The sequence below is a fragment of the Leiobunum rupestre genome, chromosome 8, assembly GCF_980474605.1.
Source record: "Leiobunum rupestre chromosome 8, qqLeiRupe1.1.hap1, whole genome shotgun sequence".
In the NCBI taxonomy this organism is placed as follows: Eukaryota; Metazoa; Arthropoda; class Arachnida; order Opiliones; family Sclerosomatidae; genus Leiobunum; species Leiobunum rupestre.
The window spans coordinates 25420608-25436034 of NC_143391.1; the positions used below are offsets into that span (position 1 = coordinate 25420608).

Sequence of the window (15427 nt, forward strand, 5' to 3'; positions counted from 1 at the left end):
AAAAATGGTTTTTCTTCGGTTTTCCACTTTCCTAATTAGAAAAAACATGGTATAGTAAGTTAAACTATCTTTTCGCAATATATTTATGTATAATTCATAATTTAAAAAAAATATTACCTTATAAATATTAAATGAAGAAAAAGAGACGCGTTTTTTACGCGAAGGCGCCATATTATATAGAATACATGGTTTTGAAGGCTGTAGAGGTATTTAGAGCGTTTTGACCATAGAAATCTCATAGGTAACTAGAATGCTGCCGTGTAACTGGCAAATGGACCAAACGCCGTGGCAGACGATAGCCAGATCTCAGCCAATCAGAGGTCAAAGAGTGGTTCTGCCAAGAATTTAATGTCACCAGAGAGAATGACGTCACCTATCTCCCGCTATAGTAGCGGAACCAAGGAGGATTATTATCCTCCTTGGCAGAACCATTATACGGCCTCTCATTGGCTGAAGGTTCAAAACGAACTGGCGACAAGCTCGGCCGTAGGCGGCAGCATTCTAGTTACCTATGAGATTTCTATGGTTTTGACGCGTAAATAATGTCTCTCTTAAAATTTATAAATCTTTAATAAAAACAAATCTTTATTAATAGTATATATATAGCAAATTCACGAGTTTATAACCGTTCTTAGGTAGTATTTTCTGTAAATCTAATTAGTTTTAAGAGTAAGAAGATAAAAAATACTTAGGTACATCTTTGGAACTAAATAGGTAAAAGATAGATGGTCTTCAGCCTGCATTTCAAGGAGGATGATTTCTGTTCAGGTTTGTACCTTTATTATGGAAAAAAATTCAGTCAGATAAAATTAGAGGGGGGGAATGGGAACTTGCCTCCCATGTTAGAGGAATAGGACGTTCCGACGTTGATAATTTCGGGTTCATGTATTTCTGATATTATTTAATAAAATATGTTAAAATAATATATTTACCCTGAAGTTACAGTGAATCTTCTATTCACTTTTTGTTTTATTTATTTATTTACATGTGTTTCAAGTATTAAACAATAATACTGGCAGCATCTAGAGGATGTTCTTGGTTTCTGTTTAACTCTTTTATAATTTATAAACACCGTTAAAAAATTAGAATCATTAAAAAAATATTATATTATTAGTTAAATATTAACCTACATTCGGTTTAATTCAATGTTTTTTAAAATTTATTTAAAAATAATTGTTTTTTGTGGATTTTTCCTATCTGACTAACGTTAAATTTTGGTCGTAGCGAATCCCTGTAAATTCAGGCGATTGACGGGGCCGCTAAAGCGCGGTACGCGCGATCGAAGTTGGCCGTGGCCAAAGTAATTACCTAACACAAAACCGCCATCTATTATCATTTTTAACACATCGTCTGCTATTAGTTAATTATTCTGCTAAATACCAGACTAGCTCATCTCCTGTCTGTCAACTAGTTGAATTTTTAAATATGAGCATAATTTTGCAGAAATTCTTTCAACGTTCTAACATCTCTAGATCTGTGACTGGCCAATGTGAAAAACCTATTATTAAAGTCACTGTTTTGCAAAATATACCTCGAAGGAATTATCCTGGTGAGTATTTGTGCAAACTCCGTTGGAAATTTACAGTAATGTTGATGTACACAAATTAATTATTATTGTTTTGCTACCAAGCACCAAGGAAAAGATTTTACAGAATTGTAACTATAGCATCCAATAATGGTGAAATATAAGAACACAATATTTGAAGTTCAATTTGCCATAGAATATTCATAAGAAAAAAAAATTTCAGGTCAATATGAAATCAATTTAGATCAACGTAAACTTAAAACCCCTCTGGGAAACCTTTTTTTAGTACCTAATGAACCTTTGGCAATTGCGGTAGCCACCGAATGGGATAGCCAAAAAACTATTGTGGATGCATCGAATATGCATATTGTAAGAACCCTTTATAATCATTCTTAATTAGTGTTGAGTTGGAATTAAAAGTAAAACCAATACTAATGACATTATTGTGTGTATTCCCTTGTTAAATTCTTAAAGAACCATGCTAAGCTTAATCCTTCACAGGTTCTTAGAAACAGAGCCTTTGCCATTTTTTATTTTTATTTACATTGGTATTGATCTATTTTCTTCTGGTATCATCCCTTCACTAATTTTAAAGTGGCTTTTACTTTATGATATTACAACCAATGTGAATTGTTATAGACCAGCTTATGTAACACCGCTCTTGATAACCCATCAAATCAAAGTAAAAAGGAAACGGTTACTTCTATATTGGATTACTTAGAAAGTGACACTTTGTGGTATTATATTTTCTATTATAATCTCAACCACCTAGGAATTTATGTTGTTAATAAAATAAATAGTTATCGTACAGATCATCCAGATGAATTTGTGGCTCTCCAAAAAAGTCACTGGGATCCAATTATTCTGTGGTTTCAAGAGAGGTTTACATAATTTAATTCTTTATTAAAGTGGCATAATCAGGGTGTCCCATTTTTTGTCACTTGAATGTGAATATGACATCATATGCTTCGTTTTTTTTTTAAAGTTAAAAATAAACAATATATTAATTTTGTTATTTTAGTTCATTTTCTTTTTAACTGAACTACTTTTTTAACTTACTAAAATAAAATTATTTTAAATACTGAATTGAGTTTGTATCAGTGATATGAGAGAGGTAAACCCCTTGATCAGCCACTTGCATACCAATTTTAAGTTTTACATTTTGCTAAATTTTCATAAAACTTGTATATTTTAGATACAACGTTGAAGTAAGCGTGTCTGAAAGTGTTAGCTTAACAGTCTTATCCCAGAGGAGCCGTGAAATTCTGGAAAGCCATCTTAATTCGTACGATGATTGGGCCTTACTTGGAATGTTGTACATGGCGGAAAATTTGAAGTCACTGCTTCTGACACAAGCTCTAACTGATCGATTTATCGATGTGGAAAAGGCAGTTTCATTGTCCAGACTGGAGTTGGAATATCAGGTTTGATAGTTCATTAAAATAATATTTTTCGAAGGATTCAATCTGATTTTATTGCTTAATCATTGAAGATAAGTTGTTGGGGGAACGTGGATTGGGCTCATGATGTTGACCTTTTGCAACTAAGAGCCAGGACCGCTGCTGGTTTACTCTTCACGCATTTAATTACTGAAACTTTTCATATATCCCAAAAAATTAAAAATTAAGTCAAAAAAATATGCATGTAAGAAAATAAGGTAGGAAATGAAGTATTGTAGAAATATTTATTTTCTTATTTTTTTTGGGAGGGTTTTATCATTATGTAAAAACAAAGAAGTATTTTCGCGGTTTTCATACAATTCTAATATATTAAGGTTATGGGAGAATTCGTGATACCATTTATTGCTTTGTAATTGGGCCTTCGGAGGTAAGCAGGATACATTTCTCGTAGCTTCTGTTAAACATTTTATGGCTTCCGGTTTTAAGTGATAATCCGCTCCTTTTTCTAAAAGATGGATTTTTGTTATCAAGTCATTGATGAGAGTTGTATAGTCTTCATTGAAAATAAGTAGATTTTCACTTAAATTTGACAAAAGCTTGGTTGTTAAATTCTAAATGAATTTTTATTTTATTTTACTTGAATTTTTATTTAAATTAGATTTATCTGTTGTTTTAATTACCTTAATTTCATCCCCCCGCTTAGCTTCAATTTCGTGCGCACTTCTCTTCGAAGCAAAGTTCCATTTCTGGAAAATGGTACGACGCGAAATCGATCAAATTTCCTACCAACATTTCAAACACGCCCCAAAGTTCTACATACTTACGCCATCTGTCTGAGATTCCTCTCTCTTCAAAATGATATTTGCCCGCGCGTTTTCATTGACGGTTTTAACCTTTATCTCGAATTGAGTCACCAAATCCAATCTATTCTGGTGATATTTTAAGCCCATCGTCGCCAGCTGATCGCAGTTTTGCAAAATTCCCGTTTTTAACTTTCAAAATGAAATTTTATGGTTAAGGAAAATGTACCTCGTTTTAAATTTATTTTATAATTAAAGGATATTCTGTAATGGGCACGGGTTCTTTGATGTAGAGCGCTCCCAAGGGTTCGAATATTTCCGTAGATGTAAAATCATTTTCGCAGAATTCTTCTATAAATGCTCCCTGAAACAAATAGCTCATTTTTAGGCATAATCGTCGAGGGTTACCTGAGAGCGCCTCTCGTTATTTTCTCCCGGTACTCTCGCCTTTGACCGAATTATCTACCGACGTTTGAAACTTTGAACCTACTCGGTAGAGATCCAACTTTTTCCGAGCGTCCTTAAAGATTTTACGCTCTAATTTATCCTTCCGCTCTCGCTCTTCGACGTCCTTTAACATCCAGCCGTGTTTAACTTTGGCCTCTCTTACCTTTTAACGATTATTAGATGATTACTAACACTAATATGTTTAATAATAAATTTAATGATACCATGTCTTGATCAACTATTTCGTAATCCAGATATTTTAGTTTAGGCAGTCGAACGATTACTTGCTCTTTGTATTGTATGTTTTGGGGTTCCATAATAAAGGGATTTCCTTCCAAAACTAGACATTTCAGACATTCGAATTTTCGGAGATAAACTTAACAAATATAGAAATTATAATTACAAACTGTTTATTTTACTCGCCAACTTAAAGATAAGCCTACTCAAATGATCGAAGGGTTCTATTCGGTTGTGACCTATCGAAAGTAATTGCAATTGTTTGAGTTCGTCCATGTTCTCTAAAGCGGCGATTAAATTGGAAGTGAGGCTCAAAGTTCGAAGTTCCCTTAAAGTTTTCAGCCCTTCAATCACCCGTATTCTGTTGTACGATAAATCTTTTAGAGCAAAAATAGTTAGTAGTTTTACAGATACCAAGTGACTCGCAGTGCTGAATCAGTTTTTTTTATTAAACTTTACTATTTTCAACTTGGTTAGTTACTATTTAACCTTAAATTTAGGCTAACTTGAATATCAGCACTTAATGAGGACAGTTCAAAGACCTCACGCCTCAAATTCTGATATTAGAGAGATTAAACAACGCAAAACGCGCAAACGAAAGTGTTTCATATTTCATCCTAAGTTTATAATATATTAGCTACCTGTAAGTGTCATTTGGAGTTTAACTTGAGTTCTATTAGGAACTTGGAATGTCTAAGGAAGTGGCCTTCACGATTACCATAGAAACGATTGGGGTTTATAGATTATAATTGCGTGATTGGGCCTTGGCTCCAATAAGAATTCACATTCATTTACTAACCATCGATATACGATAATTTACAAGTTACTACTCTAATTCCTCGAAGAACTTTTTAAACTCTCCAAGAATTTCAAGTGAGGGAACGAATGGGGGTTTCTTGAATCTATTTTCTGGTATGTTTATTTTCCCAGTAAACGTCGTCCATTTTTTCACCGCGGGGGTGGGGAACTAGCGATGGCGGCCAGCCAATGAATTTGAAAATTCATCATTTGCAGTTGAATTATACATTGTGAGTTATAGCAGGCATATTTACCCGCTTTTATACCCTAACATGGCGGCGTATTATCACGCGCAAAATGAATTTAAGATCCACCAATCGTGGCCATGGACCCTTAGATGTTTAAAGGTATACATACTTTTATTGAACTGGTATATTTCTTAAGCTCTTTGGGTTCGGCGAAAGAAACATTAATTAAAGCTAATTCTGAATACTATATCTTTTCGATTCTTGCATCGCTAAAGACTCCTTACCTAACCAAGTTAGATGAATCAGTCGCTCCAAACCCTCAATTTTTTCAATTCGGTTGTTTTCTAGTTGTAATTTTTTCAAATTACAAAATTTCCACAGATTATCGATCCGTATTATATCTATTAGACGTATTACAATTTGAGGAAATTTACAAATTTTCATTTTAATAAGCCTACTTTTAAAATCCAATTTGAGCTCTTTGCAATCTGTCTCCCGTAATGGTCCGATAACCTCGGTTAAAAGGTCGCTAGTTACGAGTGACATGATTTCGAATCAAACGCTACATTTTTAAAAAGGTTAACGAAATAAACAAACGTGTTAAACCGTTCTACGTTGGCGCTTAATGAAGCCACGCTGAGCTTCTAATTCCGTTTACAAAGCGTTTCCATGGAAACCGACCGTATGGGCAGAAAGACCTAAATTCCATTTTTGGCGTTATTACGTGAAATTGTTAGTGGTCAATAATTTGCCCTCCAACAATTTGTTTTCCAGTTTTTTTTGGCACCGAAAGAGGTATAATTTCGGTTGCAGCGAGTCTCTTCAGAAACTGTTTTAAAATTGGGTCATATCCCTTAAACGCCATATTGAATGTTGAAAAGTGTTATTTTTTTATCCTTCGCGGATATCCCCAGCTAAGACAAATTGCTAAAAATAAAGAGCTAAAGATGGAAAAATATCCCCTCGACGTTTTAAAGTGTTTCTAACTATATTAAGAACTGATATTAGTAGGCCATGATATCTGGGACTGTACGTGGGGTAAAGTTTGTCAGGCAGAAAGCGAGTTAGCTAATCATTTAATAGACTGGAAACGTTGGCCGAGATTTATCTCTCCACGAAGTGTAGGATGATTTCGCAAAATTCGGGAATTTCAGATGCGAACTTGTCCGCCTCGCGTTGAAACCGGTTTTGGGGCCTCCCCTTATTATATTTTTTATTAGAGTGTAGCCCGTATACCGAATGACAGTTAAGTTTCGGTAAGGGGAGACGGTAAAGTCGACGCTCTCTCACCATCGAAGCGAATGTTCGGTGATATTCGCGCGTAATATATTATTAAGCGAGGGGACATCCGGGTAGCGAAAGACCCCGATGCTCCCTCGAAGCGAGTTGAACGTTCGGCCTGGCGCAAAAACATCCTCGTCAAATATAATCCCATTCCTCGGTCCGGTTGTAGGTTTTAATTCATTTACATCTTTTGTCAAATTAATAAGAAATAGGCTTTAAAATTTAACCCAAATAGGCAGTGTAGTAGCAACGCCCCTCCCCATTGGCCCTGCAATCTCCTTTACGCCTCCAGCACGCCGAATATTTTTGGAATTCTTCCAGACAGAATCCAAGATGGCGTTACTAGAAGTCATGTAAATTTAATTTTCTTCCCGAGGCGTCCTTCTAATTCAAACTTTTTTTGAGTTAGCATTGTTTTTTCCTCATTGTAGGCTTATTATTCATCGATTTTGATTATACGTTTTGGGCTCTAACCGCTGTTTCGAAATACTCGCGATTATCAACTTGAAATCCTATTTTGCGATCGGTGGGTGAACTTGGATCGCCTAGAAGTTTGTTTTATCAGCGGGGCTGTGTTTTGGGGATGAGCATTTTGCGCGTCTCTTGCGTCACGTGTTTTTTGTATCATTACGCCGTGATTCATTATACGGTGGCAGAAAAAGAGGGGGGTGAAAGTGTGGGGAAATTTGGGGACGACCCTGCGAAATTCCCGGGGATTTTGGATCTTTTATCCAACTGCGCGAGCAATATTTTGTCTATTGTCATCTTGAAGCGCTTAACGCCGAAACGTATGGCTTACCGCTAACCCGCTTTGATATTTCTTAACCGCGCTTAGTCAAATGTTTAACACTTCATTGTACTACCACTACGTTATATTTTGATGGAGACAGGCGCGGTTCTAGAAAAGTATTCTTAGGTGGGCCCATAAATAATAGGGGGTTGGGTTCGAGGAAATCGAATGGAAGTTTATATAAATCAGAATTTTTGGGTGGGCATGCCCCCCCCCCCCCTAGAACCGCGCCTGGATCGAGCTTTAATGCTCTCGAGTACATTTAGATGTGAATTAACATTTTTTAGGCTCCAAGCTTAAAATGGCCATTTTCACCCGATAATATTGTAGTTATATCCCTTAGAAAACGTGCTAATCCTGGTACAGAAACCTAATATTCGCGTTTTATCAATATAAATTTCAACGAGGGCGGATTAACCAAGGATTAACTACCACCATAGCCCCTAGAGTGCGCTTTAGTAATGGCTCCTTGACCCTGCCTACACCTACACGCCAACCTAGGCTTTACATTGTGAGGTATAGCAGGCTTATTTACCTTACATGGCGGCGTATTTTCACGCACAAAATGAATTTTAAGATCCACCAATCACGAAATAAATTTAATTTATATAAATAAGGAGAGTATTGCAAATATTATGTTTCGAAAAGGTTTGCTATCGTTAGCGTTTACTTAAACTATCAAATTATTGAAGATATGTTTTAATCCGTAATTTTAATCTCACGTAAACCTTTCTTTTGAATATTTTAATCAAGTAACGCAATTCAAACATTTCGATGCGAAGCTGGTAAAGGTTACGCTCAGTAAATAGATCGTCTCTCTTTATTAACGGTAACTCGTAGTTAAACAATAATATAACATAATAAACCAAATAAAGTAAACGTTTCATAACGTGCGTGATACTGTAAAATAAAACCCTGATTGAATTTTAAAATAAAGTTAATGTGAATTGTTAATTTTCTTCAAATTATCACTATCCTACTACCCTTACGGTTGCTTTCCGCGCAATACACTAACAAGATCTATTGTTGAAATTTTACACAATTTAATCGCGTATTGACTTTTTATAGAAATTAGATCTTATTAAATTTAATTATAATTCATTAATATGTCAATTTATTTTTATAAGTTCTTATTATTATTATTACTGCTGCTATTTTTAAATAAATAACAAAATACCGCAAAATGTTATTTAATTATCGCTCATTTTTGCGTACATATGTAATTATATTAATCAACGTAAGTTAATTTAAATAGGGCTGGTCTCTCTATGTTTAAGATAGAAAACTTTGAAAGGCTTCTTTCCAAATGATGAAATGGCCGAACGCGAAATATCGTCTCCAATATGTTTCGCAACGCTATCGAACTCACTTCACTGTTTTCATCGTTATGTCGCCTATGTTCTTCGTAAAAAATGCAATAAAATCTCGTATTCAGTTGGTCTGGGAGTAATATTCCTTATAGTTAGTAATTATATTTAACGTTAATTTAAATTAAAAATTATAGCCCATCCGAGATAACGTTCCGAAATTTCAAACATGGCGGAGCGAAATCGGACTCTGTTTTGTGTTTCTGTGGGTCTCGTTTCGGGTTCTACAAAGGACCAGCCGTTCATTCCAAAGTCAAACCTATGATTTATCCACGTAGCCGGGGCATTAATCTTCATTTCGCCTATTTCAAATTTAGTCTAAATTAATCCGATTTCGTTTGACAAAGTTTGAAATGTAAATATTGCCGTTTCGCGACCAAAAACAGTCGCGCCAAAATGTTCGCCGTTATTCGAGAAAAGCTTTCTCCGGGAAGAAAAGAACTGATTTCGCGAGCTTAATCATTCCCCTATCGAGATTCGCTAAGTTCCGATTGATTTAATTAATTAATGACCCCGTGGAGAGGCTTTTATCATGTCAAGAAACACACTCGGACAGCTCGCCGAGAGAGTGGCTCTCTTTCGAAACTTCTCCTCGGGAGAGAGAGCGCTCTCTACGAGGTCCGCGCTCTCGCCTCGCCTATATAAACGGGAGATGTATTCTCGACGAGAACAAACTTTCCCGAATTTCTCGTTACGAGGCGCGCACCTCCCTCTCCACGTTCCAGCCAGTTTACTCTTTCGCTGATTGTAATTTTCGAAAGATTTTCGCGCTCTTTTAAGTTTAAACGGTTTTAAAAGTAAGAAAGAAATAATGGACGGCTCAGCAACTCCAGCACCATCTACTCCGACCAAAGGCAAAAAGGCGAAGGGACCGCGAAAGGCCAAACCCGCCGCCAGCCATCCCAAATACATCGACATGGTGGTGGCCGCGGTCAAGGAGCTCAAGGAGAAAGGCGGTAGTTCGAGGCAAGCCATCGTCAAGTACATTCTGGGAAAATACAACGTTGGAAAGGACCAGAAACAAGTCAACACTCATCTGAAGTTGGCGTTGAAACGAGGTCTCACCTCCGGGGTTTTGAAACAATCCAAGGGTCAAGGCGCGTCCGGTTCCTTCAAACTGTCCGGCACCGAGCCAAAGGCGGCCAAGAAAACTGCGACTAAGAAACCAAAGGTCAAGAAATCGCCCAAGAAGGCCAAGAAACCGTCGGCTGCGGCCAAACCCAAAGCCAAAAAAGCCAAGGCAACGAAAGCCAAGAGTCCATCGGCCGCGTCGACAGCGGCACCCGCCGCCGCTAAACCCGCCGCCAAGAAGGCAGCGGCCAAGAAGAAGAGCCCCAAGAAGATTAAGACCATCAAGCCAAAGGTGGCCAAGAAGGCTTCTCCTAAGAAGAAGGCGGCCAAGAAGCCTAAGTCGCCGAAGAAGGCCAAATCACCCAGGAAGAAGTAAATGAGAACTGCCTAAACGGTTTCGTGATTCTGTAAATAGACTATTGTTTTTAACCGATCTCGCTACATTTTCAACTTATTTCGGATCGTCACAAAATATCATGTGTATATAAACATTACAAAAAAATTATTATAAAAGTATATATTATTTATGTTAATGTGGGATTTGTTGATCCATATCATATTCATTCATGAAAAAAATTCTTTTATATATCGTAAGAAATTCACCTCATGAAAACATAATAAAAGATATGTTTTTAAGTATAACAATTTTGTTTTTATTTTATGATTAGAAAATGGCATTGCAAATAGGGTTGGAAATTGTGGGCGCATGAAATTTGTTCTAGTTTTTAGGGTTATTTCGTAATTCGGAAGGTAATTCGAATTCGAAGTTGCCGGGTGTACGACTTGCCAAAACGGATGTATTGTACCGCGCGCCATCTTGTATCGTGTGGCAATAACTCGTATGTTTCATTTTAAGTTCTGTATGAGATTTTTTATTTTAAGCCTGCACTATTAACTAAGCTATTTATAATTAAGATTCAGGAAAAGAGTTAATATGTTAGACTTCTGAACACCTATAGATGGCGGGACCTTCGCTACTCTTAGCTGTATTTTCGATTTTCCACTTTACTGGATTCTAAGGCGGCTTAAACGTTTTTCTGTTTATTTTCGATGATTATTGCGTAGCGGAAAATACTTAAATTTTACCGCGAGCATAGATATATAATTTAGACTCATTTGATATAAAATAATCAAAATAGGGGCTATTCTATTTGTTATTATTGCTCTTTGAAAGCGGGTAATTATTTTTTAAAGCGTTAGCTAAACTTACGTAACTTCCTTTAAATGAAATATTTTGTTAGTAGCATGATTTTTTGAAAACGATGTTTAGCAAATATTTGACATCCTCGCGGCGCTTTATATTAAATTAATCGTTCATCTTGTACAAAAAAACATTGGAATCTGTAGCTTACAAAATACACTGTAAACAGTTCAATATGGCATTTCAAGAGACCAAATTAAATACAGTGCTACCAGCCAAATTAATCCTACGGATATCTGATATGGTTTCTGGATATATTTAATTTCATTCGTATAAGAAGGAATTTAGATAGGGTTCCGTAATAAATGAAATTGCCTTGGGCATTACATTGTCTTAAAAGGCAAATTTTTTACAAATTTGTTGGTTTCGTTTTCACATTTCCTCGCAAGATACCCTACGAATGTCTTATCATTTTTGAAATAGCAAAACGAACTTTATTTTTTACAAATTTGTTGGTTTCGTTTTCACATTTCCTCGCAAGATACCCTACGAATGTCTTATCATTTTTGAAATAGCAAAACGAACTTTATTAATTGGTGTCGAACCAAATAGGATTAATGATGAACGTTCAATATTGAGCATGCTAAATGTTGCAGTCGGGTGCCGTGTGGCGGCGTGGGCGTTTGAAGAGAAGCTCGGTTAATATACTTCCGCTTTGGCGAGGAGATGACGGGGGAAGGGGGGGGGGGAGAAGCGAAACGATCGTAACTGGGCGGCGACGGGGGGCATAAAGGCAAAGGCGAGATTCGGAGGGGGCAAAAGTGGCTCGCGACCGCCGCGAAAAGCCGGCTCGAAGCTGCTGGTGTCGAATCAGAGCGTTTGATAGTACGACGGAGGAAGCGGGCTCCAGTTTCCTCGTCTTTTACGCGCCGTTCGCGACGTTTTTAAAATTAACTGACCACCGAAATACGAACTGACAGCGCCAGAAAGTTACGTCGGGAAGCGATATCTTCCACGATTTCAACGAGGCATACCGAAGAACGCGAAATAATCGCGGGAAATCCCCCGTTTCGAGCGAGCGACCGCCGCCGCAGCTTGCCTTGTCATCGCCGTCGTCGTTTTTCAGGTAGAGAATTTCGTTCACCCTCACGTGTTTGTGTTTTTGACATTTTTTTGCGCGCCGTTTGTTACGCCATCAGGGAACCATTATTTTTTGGAGATAGCTCAAAGAGTAGAACAATGTTTGGACTACGTTCATTTATAATCCTAAAATCTTTAGTTTTGTCTTAACCGTTAAATAAAACGCGTTTTTTTTCTGGCTAGAGTGAGGGTTAAAATAGAAACGAAACCTTTTCGGGAGGGAGAGAGGGGGGATTAATACCAGTTTTAGTAGTAGTTTAAAACCCCGCGTGATACATTTCAAAGCGTTTTAAACAAAATCACTTTGCGGTCAGTCGGTTTCGGTTCATCGCTCATCTGATTTTTATCGCCAATTCCGGTTACGCGTTTATATCTCGGCGCGCTGTTTACCGACAACCGTTACAAGCGCTTTAAATTTCGCGTCCACCTCAGTTTCGAAGCGCCGTGTTTATATATTTAGCGAGTGGTTTCTAAATGCATTTCGCGCCGGAGAATACAAAAAGCGGGTAAATAAACCAGTTTAAATCAAACATGTATGGGTATAGTGCCAAATCGTAATTTTGAGATCGGGCAATTATTGAATGATAAAACCGACGCTTTAGAATCCGGATTTCCACCGAATTAAGGAGAGTGCCGAATATTTCCCGAATTTAATCAAGTTTTCGTGTCTCGCGCGTAATAGGGCGGCGAATTAAAATTTCGGCGAAGGGGTGGGGGGACCATAACTCCTCGGCACGCGTCGATGGTCCTTTCCTCCGGCGGTAACGTACCTTCGAAACTAATATTCCAAATTTCGGAAATAGGGGCTTTGAGAAACCGACATATAGGGATGACAGTTTTAAAAAAGGAGAACGAGATTGCAAAGAACGGGAACAAATTTAAACGGATATAAATATGAATGAGACGCGCTCCGCTATGAAATTTTCAATGAGATCCCAGAAATAATACCCAAAACTTGACCCGCACACCCCGTATTTGAAAGATTTTAAAACGTGATATAAATAAATAACTACCATAAGTTACTTAATAACTATAAGTATGACCAATAGCCTAGATTATCACCGAACTGATTTTCACAGATATTCCGGCTTCCAGGTTTTGTTTAGCACAGAGCTGTTTAGAATATTACCATAAGTCTATAATATTATTCCATAAGTTTGTCACTTTGGGGAATATTTTACTGAGAGCTCTTAACGGAGTGACGTCATCATAAGAAGAAAATCTCCCCCTAGCGAGGCGCTGTCAAAGGCTACGTGTGACCTGTTAGCAATTGGAAGCAAAACGGAGACGAAGCCCGTAATGCAGTCTGTCTTGTGAATAGCTCTCAGTAAAACTTTTGCATGTGAAGAATAGGAAGTGTCACACTTATGTTACAATATTATACACTTATGATATTACCAATAGAAATATACTAATTCCAAGGACGTTAATATACTACTCAATTATCAGTTCAGTTCAGTGGCGTAGACAAGGAGGGGTTTCCGGGTCCAGACCCCCCCCCCTTGGGCCTACCTTTGACTGTACTAAATTCCCACCAATTTCTCGACCCCCATCTTAACATTCACATAGCTTGACCCCCCCCCCTTGACGAATTTCTGGCTACGCCACTGGTTCAGTTGCGAGTCCAAATTGGAGCTGGGCAGAAGGGTCAGTGTTGAAAATAGGTTCGCTTAGAATATTAGCATTTAAACCATGGAAAGTATCGTACTTAAGGTTATGTGACTTATGATCATACGATTGGAATCCATCGGGAGCAGTGGCGTAAATAAGGCCCCCGCAGACCCCGCTATGCAGGAGGGCCACGGGGCTTCAGGGGGCTCCTAAATTCCTATCAAATAATATGCTAGATACCGACTAAAACCCAGAAAGAGTTTCGAGGGGGGGGGGGCTAGGTCCTCTTAGCTACGCCACTGATCGGGCGGTGTTAAGGGTGTCTTGCTCCCAAATCTGGACATTTCTCTATCTTCTCAAAGCGTGGTGGTATCCGATAGGAAAATTCATATTTTTAGACCGTAGTCGGGTGACTCCGATGACGTAACCTCCGTTGTTTACCCCATCTATTGACGGCGAAAACGAACCCGATCCGGGTCTGGGCTCCGATGTATTTGCGTGTGTACCGTATTAAGGCTATCGATTCCAACTTTTTCCGTTTCGGAATTGGGTTGGTGGAAAGCGAGACTTCCACAATGGGGAATGTCCCCTGTACCGGAGAAATTCTCCCGCTACGGTTTTGTATTATACAAGTTCATCCTGGGTTGGCGGTACCCTCGACGGTTACGGACGGCGGTACAGTTTGCGCCTCTAAGCGGCGCCTTTGAACGGCGAAGAGGGCCTCGTGAAGAAGAGTAATAGATTGTACGCTTTGGTTCATCCGAAGACGCGGAAAGAGAGGAGAGCTTGAGGACTGGTAGAGTATGGCTTTGTTGAGCCCACGAGGGCATGGTCGCCATTGACGCTGAGGGGATGCTCCCAGACGCGCGTGTGCGCGCGGGGGAATAGGAACCCCGAAAATTCCGCCCTGACAGCGGAGAAAGGAGGGGTTACTATGGCAACAGATCCTCGTGACTCATTTTCCATCCCCGACTCGTCAATTTAAACCCGGTTGTATCCCACCGCCGATATTGGCCGGCGGACTCTTAAAAAGCTGTATATTAAAATCTTAGTTCCATCAAACGCTCTTTTAATGTTTGGCTTTTTTCCTACCCCCTCTGAAAGAATGTTAATTTTTCATTTCCTTCCTTTGTTTAAAGGAACTCTCTGCGAACAGTTCCCAAACAGAAAGACTTCGCCGATATTTTATAACTTGTAGGTTTGGATGACGCCTTTAATCGAAAACGGCTCCTTTTTCACCCGTTCCTTTTTCGCGAGTTTTGACAGGCCACCCTCATCGTATTCCGAAAGTTTACCGAACGGGCGTCGCGCAAACAATTCGTTGACACACCCCACCGTCGCCTTTTATTACGTACGGGGGATCGTTATTATTCTCAGCCCTCCCCCCTAAACCCACGTTTTATCCAAACTTTGACTCGACTCGAAATTACTTGACTTTGTAGCCTCTCGTGTTTTCCCTCCAATGATTCGCGCGATATTGAAGAACTAAGCGCGGAAAAAAAAGCGCCTGTCATTAGGTAACAAAATATCCTTCCGGGAGAAACGGTCGTAAAAGGGCGTTAGGAATGTAACTCAGCTGAGAATGTTGAGTATTTACCGCCATCTGTTAGGCCTATTAGGAGTTGGCG

At 38.5% G+C, this 15427-nt stretch overlaps 4 protein-coding genes across 12 annotated transcripts in view; 3 read left to right on the top strand and 1 right to left on the bottom strand.

The window, feature by feature from the left end:
• Positions 1 to 738: 738 nt before the first annotated feature.
• l(2)k14505 (ATP synthase mitochondrial F1 complex assembly factor 2 homolog l(2)k14505) lies at positions 739 to 3208 on the top strand. Of its 2 annotated transcripts, XM_090156575.1 has the most exons (8): positions 739 to 768; positions 1444 to 1549; positions 1631 to 1678; positions 1749 to 1894; positions 2165 to 2262; positions 2326 to 2406; positions 2721 to 2949; positions 3018 to 3208. In XM_090156575.1, the coding sequence occupies exons 1-8, from the start codon at positions 754 to 756 to the stop codon at positions 3150 to 3152; spliced, it is 858 nt and encodes a 285-aa protein (XP_090012701.1). In that variant the 5' UTR covers positions 739 to 753; the 3' UTR covers positions 3153 to 3208. The 2 variants fall into 2 exon arrangements, with proteins under 2 accessions (XP_090012701.1, XP_090012700.1); XM_090156574.1 differs by lacking the exon at positions 739 to 768 and having other exon boundaries at positions 1387 to 1549.
• On the bottom strand, positions 3196 to 5592 carry LOC149932896 (dynein regulatory complex subunit 3-like). Of its 8 annotated transcripts, none has more exons than XM_090156568.1 (8): positions 5051 to 5592; positions 4616 to 4648; positions 4397 to 4548; positions 4216 to 4335; positions 3989 to 4089; positions 3750 to 3918; positions 3606 to 3671; positions 3196 to 3536 (listed from the first exon to the last, which is right to left on the bottom strand). In XM_090156568.1, the coding sequence occupies exons 1-8, from the start codon at positions 5061 to 5063 to the stop codon at positions 3210 to 3212; spliced, it is 981 nt and encodes a 326-aa protein (XP_090012694.1). In that variant the 5' UTR covers positions 5064 to 5592; the 3' UTR covers positions 3196 to 3209. The 8 variants fall into 8 exon arrangements, with proteins under 8 accessions (XP_090012694.1, XP_090012693.1, XP_090012692.1 ...); XM_090156567.1 differs by having other exon boundaries at positions 4616 to 4770; XM_090156566.1 differs by having other exon boundaries at positions 4616 to 4786.
• Positions 5593 to 9496: 3904 nt separating this feature from the next.
• LOC149932897 (putative histone H1.6) lies at positions 9497 to 10552 on the top strand. Its single transcript, XM_090155572.1, has one exon. The coding sequence runs from the start codon at positions 9648 to 9650 to the stop codon at positions 10281 to 10283; it is 636 nt and encodes a 211-aa protein (XP_090011698.1). The 5' UTR covers positions 9497 to 9647; the 3' UTR covers positions 10284 to 10552.
• Positions 10553 to 11931: 1379 nt separating this feature from the next.
• Positions 11932 to 15427, top strand: part of LOC149932898 (rhomboid-related protein 2-like) — a 128796-nt gene continuing 125300 nt past the window's right edge. The window contains exon 1 of the mRNA XM_090157489.1: positions 11932 to 12174. The gene's annotated coding sequence lies outside the window, so the exon portion shown is untranslated. The remainder of the gene's footprint in view (positions 12175 to 15427) is intronic.